We start from the raw sequence: 14,392 nt of genomic DNA, 5'->3' as shown, positions 1-14,392 counted from the left end.
CAGCAGTAAATACTAAATATTGAATGTTGTTGTGTAGCAAGCAGGACCGACAGCACACAATGTGCTTGGAAATAGCAGCCAAGAAAGGTGTATATGTCTATGAACAGTGAGCACCCGTGTGCACACCTGTGTGGATCAGCGCGCTTGTATTCAAAAGGTTTCCCCATGTAATGATCTGCTAGAGGGTGTGGGGGGGCCACAGCCCCGTCCTCCAGGGCATGAAGCAGGTATGGAGGAGATCAAGACTCCAGACATCCAGAGGCCCTCAGAACACAAGAGACCAAGGAAGACCAACAGAGGGGCAGCCGCGCCACTGTCCCAGGAAGAGCTGAGGAGAGCCCCAGATGAGGGGTCACTCAGCAGCCGCGAAGCAGAAGCCAGGGGGGTTGCAGTGACGTGCCCGTGAGCCCCGCCGGCAGCCAGCTGCGCCAGAGTGACCGAGCCCCAGGCCGAGAGGCCGAGGGCACCCCACCCCCGAAGTGGCTCGAGCGAGCCCCAGGCTCCAGGCCCCGACAAGCAGCCACCAAGGAGTGAGCCGGTGTGAACCTGGATGCCCATCCCCGGACACAAAGAACCACCAACGCACCGACGTCTGGCAGGGGGAGTGGTGGGGGGAGATAGGCCTCCAAACCTTGGAGGGCCTGAGATGTCCCCAGAGAGGTGGCGTCTGATACCCAACCTGACATATAGACACAGACATACAGGCACACACAGATACAAACATCCATTCCCACCCTCATGCTTTGATAGAAGTAACTAGTAATGTAACTAAGTTACTAATTTAAAGTAACTTACCCAACACAGGGTATAAATAACATGAAAGTATGGATCCATCCTGCATCCTTGTATCAGCAGTATTCTGCAGACACTGTAGTGACGTCGTCTGGACCAGAATCTTGCAGGAATGTTTCCAGAACCTCGCTGAATCTGTGACACGAAGAATGAAGTTCTGAAGAAAAAAAGTGTCTCCAACCTGCTGGCAGCAAGGTGTACCTAATAAATTGGTCAGTGATAGAAGACAGCACATATACGACTCATAGGACTTTTGATCGCTTTGAAGACTAATGAAGAAAAATGAAACCCAAAGGTACAAATCCAACCGTCTGTATGGGACCAGCGAGGTTACTGAAGAGAGAGCAACCAGCCTGATCAGAGGAGCCAAAGGTAAGAGAGAGACAACCCACTTCAGAATTAAACCACAGCAACAGGAAGCTGTAACGAGTCTCCTCCTTTTGGCCATAGTTGTGTTTACACCAACTGCTGGGCAGCAAACGGAGCCTTCTTTATCTTGATGCATGCTCAGTCATCCAGGTAAGTAAATCTCCAAAAGTTGATTCTGGTCATCTGGACATCTCAGTGCATAATGACTGAAACCAGCCCACTGAAGGAACAATGGGCTGGGAGGTCAGATCCTTAATCTTAATTATGCAAATTCTCATGAACATTGATCAACAACCACTGTTTATAAGGTTGGGGAAACCTGCAGTCAGCTGAGACTGAAGAAGTCACCTGGATGATGACAAAACGTTTCTCCCACAAAATGCTGCGTCCAGGTGAACAGAATCAGGTATCCTCATTGGACCTGCAAACATCTGTGAGTCATGGTCCTGCTTTCCTATTGTATCAAACTGATTTCACATCTGTAACTAGCAGCAGATGGTTTTTAAAATCAACGAAGTCAGCTAAACGTCCTCAGCAGAGCGGAAGCTGTTTAAAGTGCAGAGCAGAAAGTACTCTCTGAATCTGGTACTCGATGACCCTTTGATGGGTAGGAAGGGCTCAGACAGTCTCCATGTCCTCCAAACAGACGTCATTTCCTATTCAGCAGCTATTTTGCATGTCCCACTTCCTCTGCAAAAAAGCTAAAGCACATGGGCTGCACGCGGTCACAGGGCACCGATAGTGCAGATATTAGTTGGTGTCTGTAGCAGGGCTTTAAATGTGTATCATCAGAGCTTCGTTGTGATTTATTTTGAAACAATGAGTCAGCGCTGATGCCACAGGGAAATACCGGAGTCAGAACAGAAAGTATTTCTTGATCTGCACATGACTTTAGCCTGGTTTGTCGTGTTGGTGTTCACTGACATCCATTTTGCTCGCTGGTCTCTGATAAAATGCTCCCCAAAGTGATTTCTGTATTTGGATTATTTTCCAGTTTCGTGGTTGGTAAGTTACTCCAGTTTAAGTGTGTGTGTGTGTGTGTGTGTGTGTGTGTGTGTGTTGGTGGTAATACACCAAAGCTAACTAGCATCTTTAGCTTTTGGCCTATCTGGAGCTAAACTTAGTCTACAGATGTGAGTGTTTGGTGTTGGAGTGTCGCAGCATTTCAGGAATCATTCATCTTTAACAGTTTTCTTTCTTCTTTTTAATCTCAGCGGGCGATGCGACTCTCGTGCGTGATGTTAACACCACCATCTCTGACTCGGCAGTCCTCGAATGTAGCATACAGGATAGAGCTATCACGGACTGGAAGAGTCTCCGATTTTATTGGCAAGACGATAGAAATGTGGTTTTGTACTCCTATAATAACGGAAGAAAGGTGGCGGAGCATGTAAACGAGCTCTATCAACACAGAGTCACAGACTTCCCTCAGGACATAGTCAGAGGGAATATCACCATCGTACTCAAAAACCTGACTCTTGATGATAATGGAAGAACGTACTCATCATTTGCAGCAGTGCTGGACGACAGCAGGACGACGCGATACCACCTGGAACACACACAAATCTGTGAAATGACTTTACATGTAGCTGGTGAGAAAGGTTTCTGTTTTCCTCACAAAAATAGGAAAGGCAAGTTAGACTGGCACACACGCGGCTGGCTAGTGACACGTGACATCATCAGCACAGATTATTTCACCAGTTTAGCTTTTCAACGATGGCCATGTTGAGCTCATGCTGCAGCAAACACTGGGCTGCACGAACTGCAGACCTGAGCATGCTGAATAACTTTTAATTCACAGAGCTGCCTAGCAACAGATGACATCATCAGAAGTCAAACATAGGCAGCTACAGTCAGCACAGATTACATTTAGAGAAAATCTGCAGTTATTATGATTTATGCAGAATGTGGAATTTCCTTTTTGAGGTTTTGCTGTCAATGATTCAATTTAATTTTATTTATACAGAACCAAATCACAACAACAAGGCCTTTATATCGTAAGGTAAAGACTCAACAATAATACAGTAACACCAGTAATACATTTATTTAATGTTTGTACCCCCTCAGCCATGAAAGGCTGATGAGGTGTTGAGAGTCCACATCATTGATATTCTGGTTTTACACACTGTCCTATTCTCAGAGGATCAAAAGTTGTTGACATATTTGCATTAAATTATATTATAATAATTATTTTACCTGATATAACAAAAGCATTTCCCAACATGAGATTAAAAAATGTTTTAAAATAGGAAAAACCCTTTTTGTTTGCTTTCTAATCCAACATATTACAAACAAATTACTGCAAAATACAAAAACAAAGAAAAATAACACAAATTAGCTTAGCTCAGCTTAGCTAACATGCTGTCATGGCTAGCACGCTCATGTTGTTAGCAAACCCAGGACAGCTGTTTCCAGCATGCATGCTAACTGGATGTAGCTTCATATTTAGTGCACAGATACTGGAACGCTTTTTCTTTTCCTGTTTAACGCCCACTACAAAAATCAAAAAAGCGTTCTCTTCCAAAATGTCTGTTTCGTGATAAGTGAAGGTGACCTTTGTTCTCCTCTCTCCTCAGTGCCTTACCAGGAGCCCAGGCTGGACGTTAATACAGAGGCCATGTCTGCAGTGTGCAGTGTGCAAGGAGGATTTCCTGCCCCTGACATACAGTGGGTCCTCCTCCATAACAGCTCCCATCAGGCAGTGGAGTCCAGGAACGTCAACACTGAAACGAAGCAGAACGTCCACGATCACCTGTACAGCTCCCGCAGCATCCTGCACATCCCTGCAGGTCGTCACGAGGCCGTGAGCTGTCTCAGCCACAACCCCACCCTGAACAGGACTGTCAAGGTCACCCACAACTTCGACACAGGTACGCTCCACATCGTCCAGTCAGCCGAGGGAAGGTAAACTACAACAGCGCGAAGGGGAGCGCTCTAATAATGATGAAAGTGACACCAACTGAAAGTCAAAGAGTCGGTTAGTGAATATACGTCACTTATAATGAAGTGTTTTTAAAATATATGTGAGACATATTTTTAAGATGTGTTACTTTGACCTTAAAATCTCAGGTGATGGAACCAAAAATGCCTGAAGATAAAAAAGTTTCTCTGAGCGTATCATCGTGTTATTACTGTTATTACTACTACTGATTTATATTTATAATAATTTATGGTTATTATTCTAGCGCTGATGAGTGTATGAATTATGAGAGCTGACAGGAAATATGCTGAGTAACTGTTTTTATTTCAAAAACCAGAAAGTTTTACTTTATTTTCCTCCAATCTTAGACCATCACTATTTTAGTTTGTGCAAACAGGACATGACGAGCTCATTCACAGCAAACTGACAATCACAGGGTGCAAAGACTACAGCGATGTGCAGCCGTCAGCCGTCAGGCAGTCAGACCTGAACACGCTGAGTAATCGTGGAAGGTTCAGAGCTCTCGAGCTGCTGTTCAGCTGAGAGGAAAATAAATCCTCAGACGTCTGCAGAGAAACATCTGTGCTGGTTTATCACGCATGCAGGTCGTCCTGTGTCCCTGCAGTCCTCCCTACATAACCTGCTCTGTGTTCCATTCTTACAGAACTAAAAACAGCTAAAACACTCAAATTTTAATTACAAAACCATAAACGAGTCCCTCAGTAGTCAGTCAAGCTTTGCAGGACCAGTGTCGCTTTTGCCATTTGATTATATTCTTTTTGTATCTGTATCGATCATTCATGTCTTATTTCAGACTGACGTAGGCGACACAACCATGAAACATGTTTCTGCAGAAGTTTCAAAGTCAAAGTTCAACCTGAGTCAGAGTTCACCTTACACTGAGCATCCCTCTGACTCAGAGACATTTACTCAGTCCTGTAACTCTGGCTGATCGTCGGGGGAACTCAGAAACTTGCCCTAGGATGCTCTGGTGTGAGGCTGACTGTTGGTGTCTCGGTCTTCAGCAGGTGCAGCAGCGAGGAGCTCACCTGCAGCCCTAACCATATATCTGATAGCAGCTGCTGTGGTTCTTCTAACAGCCGTGCAGTGAGCAAAGGTGAGCATGAACTATTTACTTTTTAGTATCTAACATGTGAAAGAGGTAGAGCATGTAGAGCATGTAAAATGCAGACACGCACACAGATGTGTGGTTTTCCCATGATGCATGTGTAACATGAACATGAAGGAAACAGCTGATGTGCTTACAGCTGCAATCATCTGTGTGTTTCAGCCACCTGAGGTAGAGCGATGCAGCGTTTCGGTGGTGGAGGGGTGAAACCGTGTGCCATGGAGACACTTCAGCGTGTTGTATGTTGCACCTTATCTGTGCGTGATATTGACGGTGCGCACACTCTGAATCTGGGTTTCATGGGTCCTGCTGGGTGGCACTAAGCTGGTGCTTAAAACAAAACTTGAAGCTATATCTGCTCAGGCTGGAGCGTTAAACCCACCACAGTGTGAAACACAACAGTTACTGGACCATCAAACGTCATGCTGGGCGCCTGTTTAACTGAATGTCTATATAATGTCCACGTGCTGTTGTGTCTTTAGAAGTGTTATTTAAAATAAATCAAAGTGTTATTTAGATGAAAATGAGCCTGTGTGTGTGTGAATCTGGCACATCTACATGTTGTGGTGAAGTGTTCGTCTTAATGTGTCTTTTTAAATAAAACACATAAAAGTAAAGACGGGTTCTACTGAAAAATGCTAAAAAAAAATATTCCTGCTGCAGCTGCTGAGCTCATTTCAAACAGTTTGAACTTTTAATTTTTTATATCTCAAATATAATCTGATATAATCACACACACACACACATCTGTGTGTATTATTAACCTAAATCAGATGAAATGTGTGCAGCATGAGGGATAAATATTCTGGAAACATGACTTCCTGTGTCCACCACCAGGCCCGTGTTAAACACAGTTTACAGCGTTACATGAACAAACAGTATAATACAGCGAGAGACACAAGCAAGCACAGCGAACCAACCAACCAAACAATTAATCCTCCTGACAACTTTGTTGGCTTTGCTGCCAGGGGGAGCAACTATATCTGTTAAGGAAGAGTTTATCACAACTCTGGGCAGAGAGGCTCCCAGGTGCATCTCAGCAGGGCCACGTTTATTTAGCCCCGTGTTTGGACTTGTCACTGTTGGCCATAACACAATCAAAGGTTACTTATTGATCCTAATCACTACATTTCAGACAGTACTGATCACATATGCTCATACAACAAGTGTCACTGTTGGGTCTGTGCTTCCACAGGCTTCGCTGGTTTAGAAACTTCTTCCTGTTAACGAAGCAAGACGAACAGCAATCGATCGGTTTTACTTGCTATAGCAAAGGGAGCCGGACGGCAGCAGTCCTCTGCCCTGGTGTCAAACGAGTCCAAAGAACCAGCTTCCCCTCACACAGTTTACACCTGGTGTCAGGCACTAGGTGTGTGTGTGTGTATTCATATGCACGTGAGTGTGTGTGTTTGTGTTTGGGGTGCGTTTGTGTGACCTGCTCACCAAAAGGGTCATAAAGGCAGGAAGTTTGCTAAACAAGAAAACAGAACCCTCACATAGGATGTGCCTGTGATAAAACACTACAGCCTCCCCCACGTTCAACAGGCTGGGAGGGGTCAGAAACACAGGAATGTCTTTGATCCTACAGTTTGAACCAAGACTTACACATTTAAGTAACACAATGACAACATTTAACAATTTCAACCTAACAGTCACAAACTTCATTAATATAATTGTGGATCATATTTGTTTGGGTCTTGTGATTTTAAGCATGCAGGTTCCATTATAAACACTCCAGTGCAGGTGTATATATAGTATATACAAGTACACATCCCCATATGTATATATAGTATATACAAGTACACATCCCCATATGTATATATAGTATATACAAGTACAGATCCCCATATGTATATATAGTATGTATGTGCGTATAGGTCCGGTGTAAATAAAAACCAGTTCATCTGGTTCTGCTCCCAGCTCTAACATGTACATAACAAATACACAGTACATATAGTTACAGTTATAGAAGTTACAGCATATTATATACAAACCTGTTTATTTCATAATCACATGAAAGCAGGGACCTCACAGCACAAGCATTACTCACAGCCTGTTGTAAGATCATGGTGTACATTGTTATATATAGTATGTTTTTTATTTTCATTAATAAAAAACATCAAGAAGTCACAAGCAAAAGGAGACCAGACCACGGGACATGCTTAAACGAGGAAGGTTTATTCATCTAGATTATTTATATCAAAACAGACAGAACGTCATGTTTTCACCCAAAACAACAGAGCAAAGCGTCACGTCAGCCAGAAGCTCTGCAGAGCAGCCAATCATGACAAAGCAGCTCATTATAAGCTGTAGATTCAAACTGCTCTTCATATTTTTGTCCAGCAGAGGTCAGCAGAGAGGACTGTGGCTTTGAGTAATGAACCATTTTTCAATAAAAGCTTCACAAAACATCATAAAACGAACACACAGAACACAGGGAAGCCCAAACACGACGCCTGAGTGAGGACAGAGGAAAACTGAGACGATATAAGGACACAAAGGTGAGTAGGGAGGGTGGAAGGGATCATATATTACAGCACAATACAGACGGGAGGAAACATGAGGAGGGGCAGTGTAAACAGGAAAGAGAGACGAGATGCAAGGATGCGACACAGGACAGGAAACCTGGGCTGGGAGTAACTTAGAAGGAAAAAACACAACTAAACTAAAAACTACGTACAAAAAACTAAACCATTACAACACAAAGACATCAGAAACACCATAAACTCAACATGCAGACACACCTCACCTCACACCTCTACCAGCAACCGCCCAGTCTCACTCACTAATGTCGAGCAAACATCAGAAAAAAAACACTCCAGTCTGAATATATCCTGACCAATCAGGTTTGCTGATCACTATTACTTTTCCTTTGGAGCTCACCTGGTTTGTAGCTCTGACAGCGCTCATCTTGGTCCTCGTTGCACCAAGGAGCAAAAAGTTAAAATGCTGCCAAAGCTGCACAAACATGAGGTCAAATTATTGATCACTTACATGTTAAACAAGCCTGGAAAGAAAATAGGAAATAGACCTGCAAAGACATCAAGCAATCACCTCTTAGGTCACCAAGCTCAGTAAAATTCTTCAGTAAGTTTTTTCATTTAAAAACTTTAAAGTATACACTAGCTTCTCATAACTGTAACATTTTATTTGAGCAAGCTTTGGAGTGTGTAAGGCTCATGGTGAGAGGTGTGATCACCTTTGTGTGCACTGTGGTTAATATGACCTACATACACATTTTCCATCCAGTTATTTAGCGCCACCCCTGTAGCCGTGGATACAAGTAGCCCAAGTGTAGAAAATGTGTCTGTCAGGGGGCATCAGGTAGCATTTCATTCAGTTCAGTCATATTTACATAGTAACAAATCACAACAGCAGTTTCTTCCAGGCTCTTTGTATCATCCTGAAAACAGAAATAATGTTCTGCTGGTAAATCATTGGAGGTGTGTGATGCACCACCACCTGTTACATGCAGCAGTGCAGACAAAGGTGTGATATCCGTGCAGAAACTTCTGACCACAAAGTTTCTGTTGTGGGAGGCTGGTTATAAAAAGAGACGTGTGGAGTGGGGGGGTCACTGCAAGCCTGGAGCGTCTGTCCCACCATGATCTGCTGCATCCTTTACGTCTTTCTGCAAATCTCCCTCACAGGTAAGAAGACTGGCAGAGTTTCAATGACAGGATATTTTAGACCTGCGCTGAAATACAGTTTCCCACTTCTTTAAAGGTCAAAATGAAGAATTTTCTGTGATCGCTGTTTTGATTTGACCTTTGTTCTCCTGTAAGGGGCTGCTGAGAGCGGCATAGTCGGTGGCAGGGAGGCAAAGCCCCACTCCAGACCGTACATGGTGTCAGTCCAGTATCGGGGAGTACATTCATGTGGAGGGATCCTTATTCAGAGGGACTTTGTTCTGACTGCAGCTCACTGCAAGTACGCTTTTTATATGGTATATATATAACTGTTTTTAAAAAAGGATGTTATTTTAGCTGCTGCTGTTCTATCAGCAGTCACTGTGATAAAACTGTATCACAGCTGAACTGTGATACTGAGAACACACCATCAAGTTACATATAAATGAGTGGAAGGTGTTTGTGTGGGGTGATGGGCCACCACAGTTCTCCTGGGAGTCATTTTTCTAATGGTGTTGGAGCGCTGCAACACACTGAGAAGACTGCATGGACCTTCATTTGTGTCGATATTATGATTCACACCATCCGTAGTATCAGTGTGACTGCAGACGCTTCTTTGAACATTGTGTTTCTTGTTCAGAAATGAGACCTGGGGTTCTTGCACCGTGGTGCTCGGAGCACACGACATCACCAAGAAAGAGAGAACTCAGCAACGCATCGAAGTGGACGAGTATTTCGCTCATCCAGGGTTCACTGGACAATACGAATATGACATCATGTTACTGAAGGTAAAACTAAGAGTGTTTAAAGCTTCATAATAAAATGAATATTTAGGCTAACCTCATAGTGAAGCACTGTTGGCAGTATATCTGTCACGCTGCATTATGCAGTGAGGTAGGAGATATTATTTTAACCTAAAATCAGGAAGTAACTGCTCTCTCAAACACACTGTGTCCACAGTTGAAAAAGAAAGCCAAACTCAGTAAGAACGTGAAGACCATCGGCCTGCCTGAAGGAAAAACATCAGCTAACATGAAATGTGCTGTGGCAGGCTGGGGATGGACTACAGCTCATGATTGTCCCTCAAATGTGTTAAAGGAAGCCACAGAGAACATAGAGGCCACGTCTAACGGTGAAAACATTTGGCAACAATATTTTAATTCTGATCACATGATTTGCACCAACTTTACCAAAAAGAGTGGAGGCGTCTGCCGGGTATGTCACATCTGAAGCAGACTAACTACTGAACGTTTAGTGATGAATAATAACTGTTACTGACTGAGGGAAGTTTTTCTGTTGCCTGTTTTGTAGGGAGACTCTGGTGGACCACTTATCTGCAAGAATAAGCTTCAAGGTGTAACAGCTTACACCTCACCAGAGGACTGTAATGATCTCAGCTACCCCCACGTGTTCACTAAAGTCCGTTTCTTCATCCCCTGGATCAAGGAAACAATGAAAAAATAAAGGAATTTGCACCAAGAGTGGTTTTTTTTTCAGGCATTAGAGTTTTAACATGGTTAATGTGAAACGTCTGTATGTTTGAATAAAAAAGAAGAAGTTTCCTGAATGACCGAGAGAAGTGAAACTGAACCAATGTGGTGTTGGTAAAACAAACCAATCATTTCAGTGCTTTAACTGCAGTTTTGTCACAGCTGAACTGAGGTGAATTAAACTCGGTTCTCTTGTTAACGACTAAAAAATAAAGCTTGAAACATTTTTGGCCTCCCAGAATCTCTTTTTTTAATTGTTTTTTAAAATAAAATAAGTTCAACATTTCAGAGACTCTTGTCACGACTCTTTTTCCCTTTGCTCTGCTCACCACACTTCAGATGGGCGAGCGTGCATGTGCGTCTTTGTGTCGTTTATGTGCGTGTGTGTGTGCACGGCCGGGCCTGGTTCTGAGGCTGGCTGAGCCCTGCAGGGTGGGCCCTGTGGGGTGGGCCCTGTGGGGCTGAATCAATGGCAGCATTGATCTTCCCACAGAATATCAAAGAACCATTAAAAGTGTTCATATGCACTGATTCAAAGGAAACATGGGACTGTCCTTTTATTTTCACTTCTGCTGTACGATAAAAGTGCACTGAGGAGTGCACTGTTCAAGCTGGATGGATAAAGTGCAGGATTACAATCGCTCCAAAATCAGCAGGTAATTATATTCACTGAGACTAAAGGCTGCATGGACCTGGGTGCTCTGAGGGAAAGCAGATTTGGGGTCAGACGTGCCAGATCCTCCTCCGCCCTGCACCAGCTGCACCACCTTTCCATAGTCACTCCTCTCCAACTCCGGTCAGTTCAAATGGAAACATTTGCTGAACTTTTCCAGACTTTCAGCTTTGTTTATTTTTCTTTTTTGTTTTTAAATTAATTGATTTTTAATATGTTGTTTTTTTTAATATTATTTTCTTCTTTATACATTTTTCATCCACATTTTCACAGTTTTGTTCAGATTTTTTCAGATTTTTCTTTTTCTGGTAGTTTTTACCAGCCGACCATTAAACGTGTTAAAGCCTTTGAGTTTGTCAGTGCTGAACAAGGTCAGAGGAAAAGAACAGGAAAACCTGGGATCGCACCTCGGATACGGAACAATTCAAAACTGGGAAACATGAGAAAGCAAACAGACAATAACACACACATGAGAAACTAACAGTGTGGTTGGATAAATGAAAGAAGGTAAGGCCTCCCAGGCCGGGACACACCGACACTAAACTGAATGAAAACAAAACTGTGACACAAACAAAATGGAAAATAGATTTTTAAAAACACAAACCATAACCAAAAACAAAGATGTGATGAAGAGGGATGGATGGAAGAAGGTGGACTAACAAACTGAGGGACACTGTGATTCCAGGGAGGACTGTCTGCAGGTTTTCCAACACTAAATCCAGAATCCAGGAGACAGGAGACAGACAAAGGGCCTATTAGAGGACGCCGGGCCCTCAGGAAGTTGTTGTGGATGTTTATGACATATATATCTGTGTGCACCAGACATATACTCACATATACACTATGTAATCATATATACTCGTATCCTCTCTCTATACATCTGCACTGGAGTGTTTATATAAATGGAATCACATTGATAAGCTTTTAACCTGCATGTTTAAAATCCCAAGATCCACATCTTTAGATCAAATATTATTCACAAGTATATTAGTGAAGTTTGTGCCACTTGTCGAATGACCATATGTGATCAGTACTGTCTGAAATGTAGTGATCAGGATCAATAAGTAACCTTTGACCAATGGTAACTCGTCCAAACAAAGGGTTAAATAAACTTGGCCCCGCTGGGCTGCAGCTGGGAGCCTCTCTGCTGCCAGCAGGTGGTGAAGCATCCATCTCTAACCCATAAAGTAAACACACTTTGCCTGAGAGTGCACCTGGGACACTTTTTTCCCATCTCCAGTTGCCAAAACTGTGAAAAACCCTTCTTTAACGGGTATAGTAGCCCGCCCCTGACAGCAAACCCGACAAAGCTGTCAGGAAGAGGAATTGTTTTCTCTTTGCTGTATGTTTGATATCTGCAGTTTTCCAGAGTTCTGGTCTTAAAACTGTCAAAAAAGACCCAAATAAATGATTGATGTTGGGAACAGCTCGGAGAGTGATGGAGCAGTGCCAGAAGGTTATGTAACACAAGGGACGGAGATTTAATCAGAACAAAGTGCAAAATTGACAATTGACTGGGGAAAAGTGTATTATATTGTATTATATTGATAATTGGTGTTAATGCTGACACTTGTAGAGTTCAGAAAATACTTATTAGTTTAATTTTAATATGGAACAGGGAAAAAAGCAAGGAATGGAAAAATACCCAACATCAGGAGGAGGAGTCACTGACCCTATATAAATGCTCTTCACCCCGGGGCTCGCTTCACTTTGCTTTTCTGCTATTATTTCTCTGTAAATGTACGTTTCTGCTGTTCACGTGCTTTTGTGTATTAAACTCATTTACAAGAATTCTAATCTTTTCCAGAGGATCTTTTTAAATACACTGAAAAAAGTTGGATCACCACATCGTTGGTGGGAAAAGGTTATCAGGATTTGTGACCACAAAGTCTGTTTCTGATTGCTCGGAGACATTCACACCAGTCGTCTGCTGGAGGTCGTTTTGCTGGGCTCTGGAATCTCCTCCTTGATCCTGAGATTGTGCTGAGAGACGCCGTAAGCCTGGGAATGGCACGTGTTGATGTGTCATCTTGGAGGAGTCGGACCACCCTCTGTAGGGTCCAGGTACCAGCAGTGACACTGAGCCCAGCAAAACTTGCGCATTTGGATCAGGTGCAGTGTTGAGGTTTGACCTGTGGATGGCGCCACACTGACACCGCCCAGAGGAAGAGGAGCAGTGTCGCTGCTGAAAGTGCTCATCATCTTCCTCCCACTGATGGGTAAAGGCTCTGTCTGTCTGTGGGTGTCATGTTCCTGGAGCATGCATGTCCACCCACACATCACTGAACTTTTCCTTAGAATCGAACTAATAACTGTTTGCAGAAAACGCCTCCAATTCCACGGAAAACACAAATACTCGTCAGAATTTTATGGCTTTTCTGTGGAAATATATAATTTTCAAGTCATTTAAAGCTAAATTATTTAAAACAATATAGTTTACTAAAGAAATGACTATTATGTATATATATATCTATATAGATAGATAGATCTCCTGCATCCAGCATCAGCCCTCATTATGTTCTGTATATTCATGTCCATCTCACATCACTGACATTTTTCTTTAGAAAAAACAAGCGAGCTTCGGAGAGAATAGAGTGGCACAAATGTGTGTGTAAGGTTCACAGTGAGAGGTGTGATCACCTTTGTGTGCACTGTGGTTAATTTGGCCTTGACACACACTTTCCATTCGGTTATTTACCACCAACCCAGACGGCTTACTTTAAAGCACATGCAGTCCACAGGCAGCCAATGAGACAAACCCTCAGGACCAATGTTCAGGGTCTCATAAAACCACAGACAGTATAAAATATATTGTGTTTATATATAATTGAAAATATGAATATATGATACCTGGCAACTTGAACAACCACGGCAGAACAAGGCTAACGGCCAGATTAAAACACTGCACACCCAGACTACTGCGGCCCCTGACGACGTATGAGGTCTCACTCAGTCATGCCAATCGACTGGAGAGGCTGGTGAGCTCCTACGCGAGGACGTGGCTCGGACTTCCCAAATGCCTCAGCAGTGTTGGACTCTATACTGTTATTGCCTATCCCTAGTCTGGTAGAGGACATTAAATGTGCAAAAGTGAGGCTTGAGATGTCACTTACGGACTCCCGAGACCCCATAGCAACGGGAAGAAGTGGACCCCGGCCACATCTGTGCTACAGGCCAAATCTGCTCTTCACCGTCGTGACGTGGTGGGTCACGTCCAGCAGGGCAGAGGAGGATTTGGTCTTGGAGCAGTAACACCTCAGTGGCAACAGGCATCTGTAACCGAACGTTGAAAAATGGTGGTGTAGGAGGTGCGTCGGCAGGAGGAAACAGCCAGACATGCTGGATGAACTGGGAGAGTGTGGGAAAGAGGAAACTCTCATGGAGTGAAAT

At 43.3% G+C, this 14,392-nt stretch overlaps 2 protein-coding genes across 2 annotated transcripts; both read left to right on the top strand.

The window, feature by feature from the left end:
- Positions 1–1,862: 1,862 nt before the first annotated feature.
- LOC146370170 (T-lymphocyte activation antigen CD80-like) lies at positions 1,863–5,737 on the top strand. Its single transcript, XM_084909080.1, has 5 exons — positions 1,863–2,166; positions 2,376–2,753; positions 3,738–4,031; positions 5,107–5,198; positions 5,373–5,737. The coding sequence occupies exons 1-4, from the start codon at positions 2,115–2,117 to the stop codon at positions 5,190–5,192; spliced, it is 810 nt and encodes a 269-aa protein (XP_084765206.1). The 5' UTR covers positions 1,863–2,114; the 3' UTR covers positions 5,193–5,198; positions 5,373–5,737.
- Positions 5,738–8,102: 2,365 nt separating this feature from the next.
- On the top strand, positions 8,103–10,617 carry LOC146370169 (granzyme B-like). The gene is made up of 5 exons (XM_084908964.1): positions 8,103–8,860; positions 8,996–9,140; positions 9,480–9,627; positions 9,800–10,054; positions 10,151–10,617. The coding sequence occupies exons 1-5, from the start codon at positions 8,815–8,817 to the stop codon at positions 10,301–10,303; spliced, it is 747 nt and encodes a 248-aa protein (XP_084765090.1). The 5' UTR covers positions 8,103–8,814; the 3' UTR covers positions 10,304–10,617.
- Positions 10,618–14,392: the final 3,775 nt, after the last annotated feature.

Source organism: Perissodus microlepis, chromosome 16 (assembly GCF_051167445.1).
Source record: "Perissodus microlepis isolate ML-2025 ecotype Zambia chromosome 16, ASM5116744v1, whole genome shotgun sequence".
Classification (NCBI taxonomy): domain Eukaryota; kingdom Metazoa; phylum Chordata; class Actinopteri; order Cichliformes; family Cichlidae; genus Perissodus; species Perissodus microlepis.
Note: the sequence above shows the minus strand (reverse complement) of the source record. Positions and strands in the feature narration are given on the sequence as shown.